This window comes from Trematomus bernacchii, unplaced genomic scaffold (assembly GCF_902827165.1).
Source record: "Trematomus bernacchii unplaced genomic scaffold, fTreBer1.1, whole genome shotgun sequence".
Lineage (NCBI taxonomy): Eukaryota > Metazoa > Chordata > Actinopteri > Perciformes > Nototheniidae > Trematomus > Trematomus bernacchii.
This window is the reverse complement of record NW_022987607.1, coordinates 3,495,989-3,509,241: the sequence shown is the minus strand read 5'-3', so window position 1 is coordinate 3,509,241 and position 13,253 is coordinate 3,495,989. Positions and strand designations below refer to the sequence as shown.

The 13,253-nt window shown below is 40.8% G+C and overlaps 1 protein-coding gene across 1 annotated transcript in view; it reads right to left on the bottom strand.

The window, feature by feature from the left end:
• The window catches only part of LOC117482861 (collagen alpha-1(IX) chain-like), a 28,039-nt gene that overhangs the window by 8,405 nt on the left and 6,381 nt on the right, over positions 1–13,253 (bottom strand). Inside the window, exons 4-23 of the mRNA XM_034131085.1 lie at positions 11,487–11,883; positions 10,848–10,928; positions 8,541–8,558; positions 8,089–8,178; positions 7,934–7,969; positions 5,946–6,017; positions 5,803–5,847; positions 5,665–5,700; positions 5,549–5,572; positions 5,383–5,436; positions 4,242–4,313; positions 3,742–3,780; positions 3,515–3,571; positions 1,087–1,140; positions 802–855; positions 673–726; positions 527–580; positions 366–419; positions 230–283; positions 78–131 (exon numbers count right to left, since the gene is read on the bottom strand). Of these exons, the coding sequence (XP_033986976.1) occupies positions 78–131; positions 230–283; positions 366–419; positions 527–580; positions 673–726; positions 802–855; positions 1,087–1,140; positions 3,515–3,571; positions 3,742–3,780; positions 4,242–4,313; positions 5,383–5,436; positions 5,549–5,572; positions 5,665–5,700; positions 5,803–5,847; positions 5,946–6,017; positions 7,934–7,969; positions 8,089–8,178; positions 8,541–8,558; positions 10,848–10,928; positions 11,487–11,883 (1,399 nt within the window). The remainder of the gene's footprint in view (positions 1–77; positions 132–229; positions 284–365; positions 420–526; positions 581–672; positions 727–801; positions 856–1,086; positions 1,141–3,514; positions 3,572–3,741; positions 3,781–4,241; positions 4,314–5,382; positions 5,437–5,548; positions 5,573–5,664; positions 5,701–5,802; positions 5,848–5,945; positions 6,018–7,933; positions 7,970–8,088; positions 8,179–8,540; positions 8,559–10,847; positions 10,929–11,486; positions 11,884–13,253) is intronic.

Here is a 13,253-nt window from a genome sequence, read left to right as displayed (position 1 = left end):
GTGTTAGATGAACAAATATATATCTGGCCTTCAAACACTTTTCTACTTTTCTAAAAGTTGTATAATAAGCTTCAAACCTTGGCTCCATCAACTCCAGGAATACCATCAATGCCATCTTTTCCGGACTCTCCCTGTAAATACACAGCACACAGTTAGACTTCAAATACATTTTAAACAATGTTGTGCTCAACAATACAATTATTTAATCGAATCCAATCAGTGTACTCACAACGTCTCCTTTTTCTCCCACAAGACCCTGCTCTCCTTGAGGTCCCACAGCTCCCTGATCAATTAAAACATGTTCTTAATCATTACAATCTTTCCAATAATAATTTGCAATAGTATCCACAAAGAAAGAAACTTACATCCTCGCCCTTAGGTCCCTCCAAACCCTGACGACCACGGATTCCCTCCACACCCTAAAAGAGGAGAGATCAGACGCACATCGGAGAATTAGATTTCAATATATCCAAGTATTTTGCTTTTAGAATAAATGCCAATCAGCAGAAGAAACTAAGTCGCTTACAGGAGCTCCAGGTGGGCCAGTAGGTCCTTGGACACCATTGAAACCAGGAGGACCCTTTGAACAGAAATATATGTATATCAGTATCTAGTAAATATCATCTTTATTTGTAAAAAGCATGCTTTAGTAGGAACTGTGGTGTAACATACTTTATCTCCCTTTTCTCCCAGGGTTCCAGGGAATCCAATGGGTCCTCGTACGCCCTACAATGACAATAAATAATTAAATATATATACATATACATTCTGTAATACACCTTGTGACTGAGGTGTCCTTACATCATCTCCCATGCGACCGGGTGGCCCCTGAGGACCTGCCTCTCCATCTGTTCCCTGCGCAAACAAGAACAAATTAATTAAATTGCGAGAACAGAGATAATCAGATTGAGCCGTATGTTTGCTGCCAGGTTGTGTTCGGTATCCATCTTCCATACATATGACCAATTACTGGAACTCACACAGTTGTTTGTTTTTGCAGAGAAAGGGTTTTGTCATGTGTCAAAAGGAAAATTGGATATTAAGAATAAACATCATTTGTTGTCTAGACGATTATCTGTTACGTACCTTCTCTCCAGGAATCCCATCCTTTCCAGGCTCACCAGGCAAACCTGTGTATCCCTGAAGGCAACAATCAAATGCATTAATATTGTTGAACAATTGTATCAACACAACTATTATATTTCTATATCTATTCTGAAAACTGAAAACGAGTACATGTATCATAAAGTTTCCCTATTGACTTCATACTGTTTTCCACTTTTACCATAATATCTAACAAGACTAATATAGCCACACTTCTGCACTGGAAAAAATGCTGCTCCAAAAACAAGTAAATGTATAATAAAAACAAGGTGTTTTCGCTTTTAACAAGTGAACAAATCTACCAATAGAACAAGTACAAAATGGCTTGGTAAGATCTCTTGAAGTAAAGATGGGATAATTAGATAAATGACATCTTGTATTTAGCTTGGAAAACTTATTTTGAACTATATTTGACCAGAATCAGGGACATTGTTACAAAAAAAGCCAGAAATGATAAGACGTTTTCTGTTTTCTGATGTTAGTTGGTGATTTTCCTAAAAAATAAGATGTTTTTAATTAAGAGACTTTGACCTAAAGATGCTTAAGATGCATTGTCTAAAAACAAGACTTAAAGGTCCCATGTCATGGCCATTTCTACTGATCATAATTCCATTGTTGAGGTCTACTAGAATAGATGTACATTGTGCAATTTTCCAAACTCACATTGGTTTCTCATACAGCATCTCTGTATAGTATGTGTATTCACTCTCTGTCCTAAACGGCTTGTTGGAGCTCCTGCCCCCCCCCCCCCTCCCTATGAGCCCAGTGGCCGTCTGCGAGACAGCGAGACACAGAGAAACCCAGCCCGAACACACACACACACCCACAGCCTGGCTGGGAGTTTGTGTGTGTGCTCACACACCGACTCACAGCCTCGCCGCGTCCCGCCGTCTCAAGGAGGAGAAATCGGCGGAGCTGCAGCTGAGAAAAGATTGATTGTGTGTGAGGACGTAACGGCTCCACGGATTGGTCCATTTTGACCAATCCACGGAGGGGTCGCCGTTACGTCACTTGGTTCCTGGTTGAAAAAAATTGAAAAAGAAAATCTCCAACGAGGCGTTCTGGGGCAGCATCGACAGGTCTTTTCTATGTTAGAGTTTTACTCGCTACAGGGTGTACTTTGAGGGTTTGTGACTCTGCAGACCGTTTACGTGCATACAAACCTTCATAACAGACAAGGGGACGGGTAATAACCGGAAAAGCATGACCTTTAAGTTGTTAGGTTTGATATCAAGTGTAAAGACATATTCTGACTAGAAATTAGACAAATATACCTGGCAAGATTTTGAATTTTTGCAGTGTGTGAGGCTACTTTTAGAAACAGCTGTGTTTCAAACTGATTGCTAACGTCAGCATGCTAACAATGCTGCTAATGACAATGTTTGCATGATGATGTTTAAGCGCTGGCTATGTTTAGCACCTGAGATAAGGCTGTAAGAGGGCTTACATTTGCGTATTAGCAGGAGATTTGATGAGGCTGATGGGAATGAGTTTGCCAGCATTAAACTATCAGACACAATTAGATTTGGATGGGATGATAATTACAATCACTTATGAACCACTAGAGTGTGGCGGTGTGTCTATCTGAAGAAACCCTGCTGCCGTGTCCCTGTGTTTTCAGTTTTTCCGTCTTATTTTGCTGTGTCACAGAGACCTGGCAACCTCTCAACATAGCGACCAGGTTTAAGCATGCACCCTAAAATGTTGCTGTGTCAAATACAAATAACGGAAACATCATCAATAAAAGGCAATTGTATGAGAACCATAAAGGTCTGGAAAAGATTTAACGACAATCCATCGAATAGTTAAGATATATTAGATATTTCAGTCGAGAAAAAAAAGTTACAATTTGCAAGGTACAATAAAAATACAACGCTAAGCAGGTATTCGGTAGAAACGTTGTAATGCAGTTCATAAACAGCAACAATTTGACCTCACAAAGCTACTTGTTTTAAACACATTCTTATATTAATATTTGATTTGTTGATGATGTCCAAGTATACTTAGTGCTGATCAATTCCAGAACACGACGACTTTAATATCTCGCCTTGTTAGCATCGTTATTCATTTAGCTAATACAAGTGTAACCTTTGCCTGATGATTGACAATCGGTTCTATTTTGGCAGAGGCTTGTTGTTGATCTCCACACGGGGAAATGTGTACCTCCGTTTAATAACCGAAGCCTGCTCAAATGTGAAGCTACTCGTACTATAAATAGTAACCGGAACACTTCTGAAACCGACATCTTGTCACGTTGCATTAGCACGTTGTGTAAGTATGTTTTGCTTTTAGCTAATACATTCAATGATATAAGTCATGTGACCCTTGTGAATCCTACAGAGGGAAGAGTACCCAAAATCATAACTAAATAAAACTAAATATTAAGTCTTATGTTCTTGACATTCCTCACCTTCAGACCAGGTAGTCCAGCCAATCCCTGAGGGCCAGCGGGGCAGGCAGCTGGACACTAGGAAGGACAGATGGGACAGATATATATTCAGATACTTTACAAACATGGCCTGCTGCAGAGCCTCTTAACTTCAAGGACTCTATCTACTCAGAAATTCACTGTCACCAATCCAATTGCCATGCATCCAGGAAACATTTGGCAGTGTGAAAAGAGATGAAAACACTCACAGGATCCCCGCTCTCCTCAATGCCGGCACCAGGCGCTCCCTAAAACACAGCAGAGTGACATCTAAAACAGCCTCTCGGAGGTTTAGATGTGAAAATAAATACACCAGCAGAAATTCCCAGAGAGTGAGAAGAGTGAGAAGAGACTGCAACATGCAACGCCACCATAATCATGGACATCTGAGCTAAAGAAGAATTATTTAGTGCCCAAATAGAGATGAGAAATCAGTATGAGATTACACCTGTTCAGCAGGTGGTCAATATTGAGTTTGTTTCTGATATTGAAAAGGCATGCAGAAACGAATCATAATTGTTCCCAAATATCCATGTGGTGTTAAAATATATTTGTAATTGTTTGTGTCCAATTCAAACATATCATAAAGGCTCTTGAATATGGAAAATCCAAAATGCCTGAATACATTTTGTAATATGTGTATTGTTTGAATTATATGCAAAAGATATTAGTAAATGTAAGTAAAACAGGGGTTAGTTGTGGTCCATACCGCTGGCCCTGGTGGACCAGGAGGGCCAGGAAGCCCTGAGGTGCCGGATGATCCTTTGGTTCCAGGTGAACCCTGCAGGTACAGGAAATATTATCAGAACATTTGATATACAGTACGTCACTTATAAGCAAGCGTTTAGTATTTGACCAAGACCAAAATCTGTCAAATCCAATAAATAGTTTAAAGGGGACCTATCATGCAAAATGCACTTGTGTACGTCTTTTCTACATGAATATGTGTCCCCGGTGTTCCAGGGAACTCACCAAGTGTCAGAAAACATAACCCTCTCTATTTTCCTCCATACCCAAATCTCTAAAAAAGGGGCTGCAACGGATCTGATCAAAACTGATCCAGATTTGAACACTGTCCTGACGTCAGGACGGTGGCGCTACGGCTATTGGGCCAACTCCACCAATCAGGAGGAGACAGCCACGGCCATTGCCGTTCGAAAGCGCTGGAGACGCTGTAGTACATATGCCAGGCCTGTAGGTGGTGCTGTTCTCACAGAATCAACCCTTGCTAAAACAGATCTAAAAAATTTCAAATTGAGCAAAATGAGGCATGGCTAAAATGCATGATCTGTTTGGTATGTTTTTTTTTTAAAGTATAAATAATAATATGCCTTATATAGGTATGGTCCTACACTATATTATTCAAATATAGCATGATAGGTCCACTTTAAAAAAGAAACCTAAACTCAAATGTTTGACATTTTGCTATGTCGTTGTTTTCAGTGGAACGGATAGGATTTCCAGTGAAAGTAGAAATCAATGGTTATAATAAATGTGTAAGCAGTATTTCAGTGCTGTAGCTAGTCAAGCTGTTCCAAACTATTCATAATGTCAGCGGTGCAAAGTAACAGTTGCAGCACTAAAATAAAAGTTCTGGGTTTAGTCGGCCAGCTACTAATTAAAAAAGAACACATGAAAAATGAAACAAATATTAACATGCAAAATAAACGTTCAATTAAAATGCCCCAGACGTGTAAAGGCTTTTAAATATACAATGTTTCCCTCTGAAAGTCTGTGGAATAGAAATGTAAAGTGGCGTATAATGGAAATACTTAATGTACATGAACTTTATTAAGAAAGATACTGGAATAAACATATAAACATTTATTCAAACTTTTGGTGTATCTCACCTCAGGCCCGATGTTTCCTTCGTCTCCGGGGATTCCTGGTTTCCCTGCTGGTCCCTGTCAGAATCAGACACACAGCATTTACTACAGTAAGACGTCCATTTTGTAAGCCATTTATTAGCATTTCAACAATTAGCATTTCAACAATTGTTTGAGAGTAAACACATACGGAGGGTCCTTCACTTGATGGGCCCTGCGAATAAACAGAGAAAAGATGATTGGTAACTTCGTCATAGTCACATAATCCTAATGTGTGTTGCTTTAATAAGATATATTTCTACGTACAGGAGGACCTTCGGGTCCAGGAAAGCCAGGAAGTCCCTGTAATCAGTAGATTAAAACATCAGTCACATGTTCTATGGATGCAAAACATGATAATCCCAATAAATGAATGTTTTCAGAGGGATATAAACGGTTACTGACTCTCTCGCCAACAGGCGCTCTGGGACCCATTGGACCAGAAGAACCCTGCAGACGAAAAAAAACACACAATTACATACAGACAGACAAGTACTGGCAGATATAATAAAGAGTGTGTGTTCGTGGATGAAGGTGATGTTTCCTACACCAATTCCTTGAAGGCCAGGAAGCCCTCTCTGTCCAGGAAGACCGACCTCCCCCTTCTCCCCTTTGCTGCCCTGGGAAACAGAAACAACAGAAGTCAAACAGCTTAATCTTCTTTCCTGGATCTCTCTGCATCGTCGCTAAGATACACAGAGGCAGTTACAGTCAATATTTAATCAATGAAAGACCAGCCACTCCTGTTGTTTCGTAGATCAACGACAAACAAAGTACTGTAAGGCTATAGAGATAAATAGTGGGTTTGACAGGAAAGGGACAATAATAAAGTACCAAGGCACTGGTAAACAGTTCGCCTCTACTTGACACCCAGGTACCATCAGTTATTAAAACATTTTGGGTATCTTATGTATCATTGTTCATACATTTTGTGGAGTCATTTATGTTTCAGTCTGTGAGTTAGCGTGTAAGAAGAATTACTTTAGAGAAAATGTATTATTCAGTACATTGATCGTCCTGGGGGCAAAGTTCATGCAGAAAAGACGGTCAGATCTCCAAGCTGGATCCCATGTCTTTCCAATTGAGAGAGTTCAAGATAAAGTCCTGAAACGTAGATAATCTGTTTCCTGCACCAGATTTCCATTTTCTTTTTCGTTGATACAAACATTAGATGTCTTAACCACCGTGCCAAAGCTGAAGACCGACTAGAAGTCAACACATCGCTTGAAACTGTTGCTTCTCACTATACGAAAGTACTGTTGCTTTCTCGTTGGCAAACATTGTCTAAATAGGCAGCCTTCATCTTTCTCTGTTAGTTTCTGGGACTTTGCGTCAATCATTTTTGTGATATTGTAAATAAGGGATACATGAGGAAGTCCAGATATTCCATAGACATGTTTCCACAGGACTAAACGTTGTTGTCCATCGTTGCAAAAGGGTTGCTTTGTAAAGTTTTAGGAAGATCCCCGGGACGCTTTTTACATTACATTACATGTCACTTGTTAGACGCTTTTATCCAAAGCGACTTACATACTCAATACTGTGGACAATCCCCACAGGAGCAGTTTGGGGTGAAGTGTCTCAGGGACACAATGGGTGTTTCTCAATCGCGAGTAAAGCTGTTTCAGAGCCACTATTTCAAGCATACTACGTCATCGAGTGCCGCCGAAGTACTGTTCCAATCTCCAGCATACTTGGAAATCTACCGAGCCCGGCGTACTCCGTTTGGAGAAATATCGAGGCTGCACATCCCCACAATGCTTTGCGCACGGACCAATTTCCCCAAATCTGTGGCGGAAGATGTAAGGCGGGGCCTCTCATATGACGCACACCTGCACACTTGCTCGCCTTCGTTTTCCGAATGCCAGGAAGTATTCTTGACTCGCTTCTGAAGCAAGATGCTCGGCAGACGTGTGCTACCAAGCAAGCGTACTCGCGATTGAGAAACACCCAATGACATGCTGACTGCAGTGGGGTTTGAACCTGTGACCCCCTGATGCGAACACCAACGCACAACCCACTGCACCACACGCCTCCCTCCACGCTTTTAGGTAAATACGCACCTTATATATACCTAGATATTCAACACTGAATATGTAAACTCTGCGTCATGTTAAGAGGGGTTTCTCTGTTAACCTGCAGCCACTGAGGCCTGACACCAGAATGAAGGATGCTTGATTTTGAACTAAAAGAGCTTCTGATGTTTTACTCCATGACCTAATCTGTTACCATCCGAGGGTTGAAATCTTTGTTTCATGTCGACTTAGTACAGTATGATTTTCTTTTCTGAGTTCAAGCTTCATGAATCATAACGTCCAAAAACGTAAACCTGGTACTCAGAACCTGCGAGGTTCAGGTCAGGTTTAAGTTGGATTTCGGCCATTTTATGTACAAGTAAAATTGTCTTGGACTTATCAGCTTGTATGTGTGTTGCATGCTTTACCACAGACGTAAAGTGAATACTAAGTACCACACAAAAAGAGGGAGATCCACAGCCAAAATGTTGTCCGTACATCATTTAACATTTCATACTTACAGTAACACCTGGAGTACCAGTAGAACCTGGAAGGCCCTGAAGAGACAAATAAAACATCATAGTTACAGAAAGCAGATAGGATAATACTTGCTCTTTGGTAATAAAAATGATTTGTTTGTAGAAAGAAAGAGATGTGTTCAGGAGGAAACACTTACATCTCTTCCATCTCTGCCGTTCTCTCCTCCGGGCCCTCGGGGGCCTTCTGGGCCAGTAACTCCAGGGGGTCCTTGGATCGATCTGTCAGGCTGCGAGTGGGGAAAACCAGTCAGCAAATGATAGTGAAATGACAACCATTATTATAGCTTTTAATCAAATTCGAGGAATCAGGCTATAATAAATATAATACAATAATAAATGTAGTTAGGGGGTCAATTTATTTGAGTAATGTTAATATTAATATTCATAAAGTGCATTTTTCTTTCTACAGCCTGCAGGCGTGTTTCTAATTTCAAACATCTCAGATATAATTCAATATATCTGCTCCCTTCAAAACAGCAAACAAGCACAACCACCATTATAAATTAGGTTTAGAACAAAGCAATGAGGCAATTAGGCAACCAAAGCACTGAAGTAGATTATAAAGCAAAGTAGTAGAGTAGATAAATACCTCAGCATTGGCATACATCTGAAGAAGCAAGAGAGATCAGATAAAGGGAGAGTTAGTGAAAGTAGTCACACCACCCTCACCACCAAAAGTGTCAGCCGAAGCCTTTTCATTTTCATACAGTAGTAGTGAGTAAATCATGCTGTCATTTGAATATACAGCCCATAGTACCAACACTCCTCGTGTACAGAACCACCTCGCAGCTTGATGCAGGAATGTTAGCCTGAAATCTAATAGAGCGCACCAGGAAATATGACTTTCTATAGTGGGAAGGAACATTTGCATCTTGATACAAGTGATTGAATAAAAACACAGTAGCTGATTCTGATTAATTGCTCTGCAGACGTTAAAGGTGGGGTAGGTAAGTTTGAGAAACCGGCTCGAGATACACTTTTTGTTATATTCCATGGAATGCTCTTAACATCCCGATAGCAATGAATATCTGAAGTGCTTTGACAAAAAATCCATAAAAAATATCATCTGTGGAAGCTGTAGTACTGTAAAAAGCACGACCAATCATCTGAGCCGGCCCGGCTAAAATAACTGGATGGCCTACCTGCCTGTCAGCCTTCCATCTGTGCACAAACTTATCTCGTGCCCTCATTGGTCATGTGCGCGTTCGTGTGTGTTGGAGGAGGGGCTCTGTAAGGAAGTGGCAGATTTTCTCCGGTTGTGTATTTTCAAATTCTAGCGCACTCGAGCCGGTTTCTCAAAATTACCTACCCTACCTTTAAACAAAATGAGATACTGTGAGACAGCAGAGTGGCATTGTCATTATAGACTGCACATATTTCTCTCAGACGGGAATCTCATTAATTGTGCAAAAACCTCGGAAAAGTGACAGATAATATTTAGTCATGAAGGCCATAAACCGTACCTTACTCAAGGCATGGATGTTTTTATCATAAATGTTTCGACATAGCAAAGACATTTGAGCTATCTGGAGATTTATGAACCTCTTAAAGGCAACATGTAGATGACAAAGAAACTGGAGGGAAATAAGAGAACAACTGAAGCTAGCCTACAGCTAACGTCTGAACATTTGGTGTATTTGCTGTTTCACAAACCGTCTAGAGGCCAACACTCATGAATGAGGCGAGATTTGCCTTACTTTCTGTTTGAACAATCTAAAGAACAGCTTTGTTTGCTTAATGAATACAAAAAAACGTCAAAGAATGCAACAGCTAGGAAATTAAGCTAGTTAGCGTGTTGCTCATTTCTGACTCTTAAAGCTAATGTTAAAGCTAAAGAACAGCTTTTTCGCTTGTTGAAATCACATTAGCCTGTAAATGAAACAGCTAAGAGAACATTCAGCTAACTACTTAACTAACTAGTTGCTCTGGTATGAGCAACAAGCTACAAAACTCCTGCTAACATTATCTATCTTTCTGAGCTAGTTAAGCTAACTGTCCTTCAAATGTAAGGTAGTAGGCTAATAATTGTCTCTGTTAAAGTTAGTAAACCTGCTTATGCTCCATCATAGCAAAAGCCGTAAGCACAATCTGTTTGTCGTTGCCAGCTTGCTGTTCCTCAGTAAAAAGGGAGGAGAAAACCACTTTTAATGGTCTTAAGCAGCAGGCGGCAGGTGTTATAATGCATTCCTGTCAGCTGATAATCAAGTAGCAGCAGGTAGTGTGTGTTTATGAGGAAAGTTATTTAAGGCAAGGCAACATACGTTACTTGTTAAAGCATTTTCTATTATTCCCCATTATATGTGCCTATCACCAGGACTTCTAATTATCCTCATTTGGGTGTGGGCAACGTCAGTAACTTTTCAGTTTAGCTGTAATTATGGAAAACCATGTTGTTAAGCTTAATGTTGTTTTTATGTTGAAGGAAGTAGTGCATGCTAAAGCCTATTATGTGCTGACTTTAGATGAAATGGTAACCACAAAAATCTAGCACACTTTGCAGGTTGGGTTGATCTCAGACTATTAATTTGATAAAACTTCCTGTTTGTTATTAAAAGTGTGCCATTAAGCTAACTAGGGTTTGTGTTTTGGCTCCATGCATTGAGGTTTAACAGCCAATGAGATCATGTCTGCCTGCTCCTAACACCTCTGCCTCAAGAAATGTTTGTCGTGCTTCAACTCCAATCTGCTGTCCAGCTTGCAAATTGTTTGGGATGAACTGCAACCTCTTGATACAGGCTACTGAAGGAAAGTCCTTGGTTGAGTATGTGTTACACTTCTACAACCCAATCTCAGCATATGTCTGCCCTTGTTTTCTCTCAGCATGCTGTAAGGCTTATTAACCCTGAGTAAAAACCACAAACCACAGCAGATGCTGAGCAGATCCGTGTTACTGTACCTCGGTGGCCGGCAGCTCGTTGCAGCTCTCTCTCTGGGCCCTCTTTGGGTCGCAGTGAATCAACATCCACTGGAGCTCAAACTGAAAAGAGATTGTATAATGTTACCGCAAAAGAAATAGCCTACTATGCATTCATTTTCAGATGTGACAGTGACAAAATGCCTCATTATGGTGCCTCGGTTTTGTTCGTGTATCCGTCTGTCAGCAGGATTACAGAAAACCTGATTTCTTTGAAAATTGGTGTAAGGATGTAGCATGGGCAAGAAGGAACTCTTTTGGAGTGAAATGGGATGACACACACATTATTTTTCACTTATATTAACAGTGCAAAATGTGGCCTTTGGTGGTCTATCCCGAGTGCCCTTGTTGTTAAATTGTAGGTTTGAAGCAATTCCCTCTGTGTGTTGTTGAGCTTCATTTTCCACCGTGGCTATTTTCTGCAGGGATTAAGCTTTTATATTTTTCCCACTGGAACCCAGCTGAGCCGCTTTGCTGTGACAGCAGCACTTTAAAATTATAAGAGAGCTCAGCACACATATAAACCTGAATGTGTTTGTTCACGGAAAGCACCATTTCACTGGTAAATAGATTTCAGAGAACAGGATTAAATGCAGCCGGCAGTTTTCCGTCCGTGCTTACCACTACGGACGCGTCAGGGTCGGTATCCAGCCTGCCAATGAGAGTGTCTCCCTCTGTGTTGATGGGGCCTTTGCCCTTGATGGGTCTCAGATCCACAGGCTGGCAGTCCACGTACAGAGTGACCTGGTCGCGCTCCACGCCAATCATCACTTTGTGCCACTTGGTGTTGAAGAGCACAGAAAGGCCGGGGAAGGTGACGGTCTGCAGGTTTCCATCAGCGCCCATCAGGAAGTATTCAAGCGCCTGCTGGTCTCCGTTCAGCCTCAGTCCGGCTTGTTTGTTGCCGTCTTCGTCCACTATTTGCCAGACGTTCCACACCTTGCTCACGGTGTTCTTGATCATGCGGAAAGTCACCATGAAGGAGTACTCGTCAGGGAAGCCGCGAGGAAAGTTTAACCTAAGAGGGACATTTAGCAAAAGGGGTTAGCTGAGGTAGCGGGTTAGAATTATGGTTTTTGAATGACACAAGCTCAAACACATTTTTATTCATGATCACAAAATAAACACCACTTAGTAAAGCTATCATTACAACACAAGACAAGGATAAAAATAACTTAAAAGCCTTGAGATCTCTGCCAGAGAGTCAAATACAAGCTGCAGACTTCAAAGAAACAAGGCATGCTATTATATCACCGAGGAGAAAGAGGCTGCCTCTGTGCATAAATCAATGCTTCAATTAGAACATGCAGTCCAGGTTAGCTTCCACAGTCTGGGGTTTTAACAAGCCAGATTCTCAGTAGGTGGTGCATTCATAGATGGGCACTGCAGCCGGACTTTTACCATCTTGTAAACTATCAAGGTGAGGCAATAAAAAAAACGAGTTTCCTGTATCCAGTAAAACAAATGAAGACCACTCTCTAGCCTTGCCTGAGGTGAGAAAGTCTGAAGTATGTGCTGCTTTTGGCCTGCAGGAGAAAATAAAGGGCAGGCAGCAAAAAGCCTGCTGGCAGGACGGACATCAAAGCACAGTCTGTGCCACGGGACATGTGGGGTGGGGGGGGGAAATAAACATGTATTTACATTCAGTTGGACAGCCCCAGTGGTGTGGGGTACCAGAAAGTTGCATAACTGCTTTTAAGGCAAGCTGGCCTGCAGAGATAAGCCAAAGCAGACAGAAGCAGACCAACTGGGAAACATCAGGAGATGACTTTGGTTATGTAAAGCGATATTAAGTTATAAACCTACACACTAACCCACATTTCCTTTTGTGCATCATGTTTTTTTAAATGTAAAACAAAATGCAAGACAGTTGCAGAAACATAGATGGCTTTATTTGACCTTTCTTTAAGTGCAATACAAATATGCAAATATAGCTTTTAATTATATTATGAACATAATCCAAACCCTAACCCTTTCTGTTTCTACATTATCTACTAACATTCTTGTTTCGTGGCAAACATCGAGTTTTCCATATTTTAGATTCAACAAACTATTGATTTCATTGTAAATCAATTGATAACTTCATTGTTTTGTCTGTATAAGTCAGGGGGGTCAAACTCAAATACACAGTGGGCCAAAATTAAAAAATGGGTACTAGTCGAGGGCCGGACTGGTTCAATGTTTATTGCAGAACTTATGTAAATGAACTTATTGCACATATTAAACCTGGAACTAACAAAGCTTCAATGATTGCCTATAAAAACAACATTAAACATTAAATAATCAGTTGCATTCATTTCTTATCTTTTCCAGAGTCATTTCTTATGAGTACATTTCTCCACAGGCCAACAACAGCTTCAACAAAACTATTTCCCTCAAAGAACAAAC